At 39.9% G+C, this 6901-nt stretch overlaps 1 protein-coding gene across 4 annotated transcripts in view; it reads left to right on the forward strand.

Annotated features, from left to right (window-relative positions):
* LOC124015201 (globoside alpha-1,3-N-acetylgalactosaminyltransferase 1-like) overlaps positions 1-6901 on the forward strand; it is a 49521-nt gene that overhangs the window by 34990 nt on the left and 7630 nt on the right. For 2 of the 4 annotated variants that reach the window (XM_046330239.1, XM_046330257.1), the window contains exons 2-5: positions 2976-3030; positions 3149-3184; positions 4812-4844; positions 6126-6161. In XM_046330239.1, the coding sequence (XP_046186195.1) occupies positions 2976-3030; positions 3149-3184; positions 4812-4844; positions 6126-6161 (160 nt within the window). The remainder of the gene's footprint in view (positions 1-2975; positions 3031-3148; positions 3185-4811; positions 4845-6125; positions 6162-6901) is intronic. The other 2 variants (XM_046330248.1, XM_046330264.1) reach the window with 1 other exon arrangement.

Consider the following 6901-nt stretch of genomic DNA (forward strand, 5'->3'; position numbering starts at 1 on the left):
TGCCAAATGGCCAAGAGGAGAAGACTGAGGGACACATGAGGGGGGCAAGGTCTGAAACCTATCGTCTTTACTCCTGTGAGTACAGGGCTCCGGTTGCTTGGATTGGTAGTCCCGCTGTAGAGCATGACCATTCTGGACTTCCTCCAGATGGTACATAAGGGTGGTATTCTGCTGCATTGCAGAGTCCACTTGAGCGCTTAGAGTACTGATTTTGGACACATGATTGTCACACTTGTTCCTTTCGGTCTCAAACTTATCTGTCATGGTTTGCAGATAGAGGTCTTGAGTACGGAGCGAGAGATTCAGTGATGAGATTTCCTTCTTCATCACCTGATTTCTCTCATCATTCATTTGGTCATTGTGTTCATTAACTGATCGTCTTTGGTCTGCAGCGTTTTGAGTAGAATCGTGTTACTCTGAGTAACGTTCAACAAAACCTCATGCATCATGTTATCAAGTTTAGTGCTCCTGTTTGTAGTTAACTCTTCAAATTGATCTAGTTTGGCGTGGACATTATCGTGTTTAGTTTTGGCTAAATCGAGTTGTTCCTGTAGCATATGATACTACCGGAGGCGCAATGTAGCCTCTTCAAATGGGAACACACATACAACCAATATAAATGTATACAAAGCAGTCTGTTCTTATGTTCGTACAATTGATATATAGAATTCCACAGCAAAGTCTAATTCTATATTAGATTCCTCACACAGGGCACCATAAATGTATATTATCAAAATGACCCAAACGTGCATCCTAGTTTTAAAGGCCTCACACGGGGTGCCATTATTGTCATGTCTTTACTATCATTAACTGAAGACTGATAGTTTTTATCAAAGATTCTCTGTAATTAGTTATTACGAGATGAGACTGATTGATCATGTAACCGTAATTACTAGGAAGTCGGGGCACCAAGGAAATATATTGGTTATCTGCATGAACCCAGTCTTCACTATGAGTCATCCATACATCAATTGTCTTAGTAATTAATATCAAAGACTTGTTCTTATTCTGTCGGTATCGATAGTTTAAGAGTTTAACCACGTGGTATGGTTAAAAGATTCAGCAATGGTCTTGTCCCCCTCCTAATGGAGAAAAACATGATCTGCAACCTGTAGCCATCTCGTAATTGAGGTAAGCTCGGTCTGCTGATCGACAACCCGAGTGGGGATTTTATTCGGAAATGGCAGATAAGGGCTGTCCCAGGATGTCTGACCCTAACTGGGCTCAGGGGCGGTCCCAGGATGTCTGACCCTAACTGGGCTCAGGGGCTGTCCCAGGATGTCTGACCCTAACTGGGCTCAGGGTCTGTCCCAGGATGTCTGACCCTAACTGGGCTCAGGGTCTGTCCCAGGATGTCTGACCCTAACTGGGCTCAGGGGCTGTCCCAGGATGTCTGACCCTAACTGGGCTCAGGGGCTGTCCCAGGATGTCTGACCCTAACTGGGCTCAGGGGCGGTCCTCTGATTTAGTTCAAATCCAATTCCCTTTTTGAGTTTTCCTTCATTAAACAGTCCAAAATCACATCACAAATTGTGTAAACAGTATCATACTCATTCATCTTATACAACAATTAGATGTAAACCTCATATCTGAGGCTATTATATAAACAGCGTTATGGTAATGTGGCCACACCGTCTCCCATGAGCTTCCCCAAGTTGTGACAAACGGACCAGTTCATAGCTGGATTCTTCACCGATCTTTATACTTTCTCCGGAACATGAAATTTGTTCGTACCTCAAGTTCTTTGAGGTAGAAGGAATTGCTTTGTTCTCTATGAAAATGTACTCTGCCTCTTATACTATGTGGCCATGTGGCAGGGTCTTCTCAGGAATTTACGACCTCTGACCACAGCAGCCTAGTTGGAGGCAAGGGGGAGGCAGGGAGAGGAGGATGGGGTTGCTATACCCAAAGAGGCCAACATCACAACACTAGGGACAGCAAGGAGTCATCAGGCCAGGTAGTCCTGAGGCATGGACCTGGGGCTCAGGTCCTCTGAGAGAGAGAAAGAAAGAGAGAAAGAGAGAATTAGAGAGGGCATACTTAAATTCACACAGGACACCGGATAGGCCAGGAGAAGTACTCCAGATATAACAAACTGACCCTCGCCCCCCGACACATAAACTACTGCAGCATAAATACTGGAGGCTGAGACAGGAGGGGTCGGGAGACACTGTGGCCCCGTCCGACAGCACCCCTGGACAGGGCCAACCAGAGGGTGCAACAGGAATCTGTGTGTGACCTCACCTGGTGTCCACACTAAGTGGCTGCAGAGTATTTTATACTGAAAAACATGAACGGACACACGAGGACAAACAATATAGCGTGGTTCTAGAAATGATGAAGTGTCTATTGTTAAGTGACTGTCCCACTGGATGTCATAAGGTGAATGCACCAATTTGTAAGTCGCTCTGGATAAGAGCGTCTGCTAAATGACTTAAATGTAAATGTAAATGTCTTACTATTCTCCATGGTTCTTCCCTGTTCTTTGAAGGAGCCACACACCTGAGCCTGTTTACTCCATCAATCAGATACATGAATGTGTCGGTGTCGAATTGTTCTACAAAAGAAACATCTAAATGGTTGACCGTTAAAAAAAGCCTGTTTTTGTACCGACATCACACCTTTACCTAAAGGAGAGGAACTTGGAATTGAATAACTGATCCATGCAGCAGGTTCGTTACGAAGCCGATTTAACTAGCCTGTTTAATATTGATACTCGGGGTGTGAATGTTTGTTACCACTATTATCAATATTACCAGGTTAGTTAATCAGTTTCGTAAACAAACCTTTTGCAGGTTAAAGTCTCTCTTTCTTTCTTCTTTTTCTTTTTTTTTAAAGATCTTGATGTTAGATCTATTATGTGTCTGCACATCAAATACACAGATATGATGACATTTTCATAAACTAATCTAAGTTTACAGTACTTGTTATTTTGCAGAAATATGACTGACTTTTTTTCTTCTTTTTTTCCCCAGGACGTGAACATTTCCAACTTGCTTTAGTACTGGCTGCGGGAATGACTATCTGCTGGTGAGGACATCTGACAAGCTGCAGCCAAAATGTGGAATCTTTTATATTATTGTCATATATTATCATCTTTATTGTTGTTATTGATTTTATATAATTGTATATTCTCCTCTCAACAAAGGCTCGTCTTCTCATACTGTGCATCCGTGTCTCTCACGTAAGAAAACATTGTATTGTCTCGTGCTGGTTGAAAGCTGTGTGGCTAAGGCTGGGTCAAAGGGGAAACTGGCTTGATGCGTTTTTTTTGTCTTTATTTGTGTAGTGAACAGGATAAACCGTTTTTTTTCTGGCCTCTTCCCAGAATTCTGTGTTTGGCAGAGGTTCTTTATGATTGGATGACGTATAAGATGATCCTGCGGTGTTGTGAATAGACCCAATTGTCACCCGGTTACTTATGTACTGCACTCCTTTACTAAATAGGGACAGGATGATATTTGGGACACTACTTTACTAAATCGGGACAGGATGGTATTTGGGACAGTACTCTACTAAATAGAGACAGGATGGTATTTGGGACACTACTTTACTAAATAGGGACAGGATGGTATTTGGGACACTACTTTACTAAATCGGGACAGGATGGTATTTGGGACACTACTTAGTGGTGGACCTGTGTGGCTGAGTTGGTTGAACACGGCACTTGCAAAACCAATGATTGTGGGTTTGATTCTCTCCATGGCCACACATATGACAAATGTATGCATGCTCTGGTGGTTAATTTCTTTACTATCAAATGAGGAGAGACAAACTTGTCACACAAGTCAGTTATACTTAAACTAAATATGTATTCACTTATTAATAAGGGAGCAGGTTAATACAACACACACATATAAAGTGAATTGATTGAGTGCTCTAAGATAATGATGGCTGGTTCGACGAATCCCCCTCAGATGATTCGTTGAGAGCCCCTAGACAAAAGTCCAAACGTATTTTATAGCCAAGATACACCACCTTCAGTCTACATGACAAACAACAGATGTATGGAATGGGTCACAAGATTAAGATTACTATGAAAGATACTTATATTTCACAGCAGACAGTATCTGCTTTAAAAACAGTTATCTTTGTGTAGAGACCAAGGTCTGGCCCCGCTTCATCTCTCCCTGGTACCTTACAGTACAGAAACATTAACCAGTGTTCTGGATTTTCTGTATCCTCAAAGACATCGTAAATCTCCCAGAGGCCCATGCTCAGTAGAACACAGATGAGCGTTCTAACAACCCCTTTATTCTGTTGCATAAAACAACAATTTTATTCAATAATAGCATTATAACAATTTTGTAATTTCCACTATAATGCAAATGAACTGGATACTCCACTCAGGTGTTTCTGCTTGGACAGGTGCTTAGACAGGTATCAAATGAACTGGATACTCCACTCAGGTGTTTCTGCTTGGACAGGTACTTAGACAGGTATCAAATGAACTGGATACTCCACTCAGGTGTTTCTGCTTGGACAGGTACTTAGACAGGTATCAAATGAACTGGATACTCCACTCAGGTGTTTCTGCTTGGACAGGTGCTTAGACAGGTATCAAATGAACTGGATACTCCACTCAGGTGTTTCTGCTTGGACAGGTACTTAGACAGGTATCAAATGAACTGGATACTCCACTCAGGTGTTTCTGCTTGGACAGGTACTTAGACAGGTATCAAATGAACTGGATACTCCACTCAGGTGTTTCTGCTTGGACAGGTACTTAGACAGGTACTTAGACAGGTATCAAATGTAAGCTTATTATCTCTATCTGTTTACATCTCACTCTTTTCCTTCTCATCTGTCAGCCAGGTGAATCGCCAGGTTGTGCTGAATCACAGGTGAGCAAGTACATGTGGGTATCCGTACTACACTGGTGTGGCAGCTATCTGCCAGGTAGAGGAGGAATAATGGTCTGGGGCTGTTTTTCTTGGTTCCGGCCCCTTAGTTCCAGTGAAGGGAAATCTTAACGCTACAGCATACAATGACATTCTAGATGATTCTGTGCTTCCAACTTCGTGGCAACAGTTTGGGGAAAGCCCGTTCCTGTTTCAGCTTGACAATGCCCCATACACGAAGCGAGGTCCATACAGAAATGGTTTGTCGAGTTCGGTGTGGAAGAACTTGACTGGCCTGCACAGAGCCCTGACCTCAACCCCATTGAACACCTTTGGGATCAATTGGAATGCCGACTGCAAGCCAGGCTTAATTGCCCAACAGTGTCCGACCTCAATAATGCTCGTGGCTGAATGGAAGGAAGTCCCCGCAGCAATGTTCCAACATCGAGTGGAGGCTGTTATAGCAGCACAGGGGGAACCAACTCCATATTAATGCCCATGTGTAACGACGTTCGTCTGTTGAAGAAAGAGAGTCGGACCGAAATGCAGCGTGTTGGTTACTCATGACTTTAATGAAAGAAACGCGTACATGAAATAACTGATACTAAATACAAAAAAACAACAAAACGGAACGTGAAACTAATTACAGCCTATCTGGTGACCACAACACAGAGACAGGAACAATCACCCAGGAAATACAAAGCGAAACTATGGCTCCCTAAATACTGTTCCCAATCAGAGACAACGAGAATCACCTGACTCTGATTGAGAATCGCCTCAGGCAGCCAAGCCTAACAACACCCCTAATCAGCCGCGATCCCAAATAATACAAACCCCAATACGAAAACAACATATAAACCCATGTCACACCCTGGCCTAACCAAACATATAACAAAAACACAAAATACAATGACCAAGGCGTGACACCATGATTTTGGAATGAGATGTTCGACGAGCATATGCATGTGCGTCCTTTTGGAGGGGTTGGGTTCAAAGTGGAAGTCAAATTTTGGTGGACCTTGTGTCCAATTGACCAATAAAGTGATATTTTACTATTTATATCTACATGTATGTTTCAAATAATGAATCAACCAAGTGTAGCCTGGTCCCAGGTCAGTTTGTGGCACCATACCACCACCTTTTTGATTCCGAACATGAAGGAGTGACATGATGTCACAAACAAACTGGTATCTCAAGCAAGTCTTAGTCTTGGAACAAAATACCTGATTATGTTAGTATCAGTCTGTTTCTGCTGAAAGTTAAGCTGCTCCCACTGTTTTTCAGATTACAGCGTAAACAAGCCAAACTGATGGAACCGGTGTAAGTGGCAGCAGAATGCAGATAACAGAATTTCAATAGAGGTTTATTCTTTTATTCTACTCTATATGCCATTATACCATTATGGTCAACGCGCTCTATGCAGTACATACCTGTAAATGTCTCATAGTGTTACCACTAACGGCGGTTTATCTTGATTATCTTGACGATTATCTATCTGATTTATGTTCTGAAAATACAAATTTGCGTTATTATTTATTATTATTATGACTATTATTACTATTATTATTATGACTATTATTACTATTATTATTATTATTATTATTATTATTACTATTATTACTATTATTATTATTATTACTAGTATTATTACTTATTATTATTACTATTATTACTATTATTATTATTATTACTAGTATTATTACTATTATTATTACTATTATTACTATTATTATTATTACTAGTATTATTACTAGTATTATTATTATTATTACTATTATTAGTATTATTATTATTACTAGTATTATTACTAGTATTATTATTATTATTACTATTATTATTACTATTACTATTATTATTATTATTACTATTATTATTATTATTATTATTATTATTACTATTATTACTATTATTATTATTATTACTAGGATTATTAGTATTAGTATTATTATTACTATTATTACTATTATTAGTATTAGTATTACTATTATTACTATTATTACTATTATTAGTATTACTATTATTACTATTATTAGTATTATTATTATTATTATTATTATTAT

This window comes from Oncorhynchus gorbuscha, linkage group LG02 (assembly GCF_021184085.1).
Source record: "Oncorhynchus gorbuscha isolate QuinsamMale2020 ecotype Even-year linkage group LG02, OgorEven_v1.0, whole genome shotgun sequence".
Taxonomy (NCBI): Eukaryota; Metazoa; Chordata; class Actinopteri; order Salmoniformes; family Salmonidae; genus Oncorhynchus; species Oncorhynchus gorbuscha.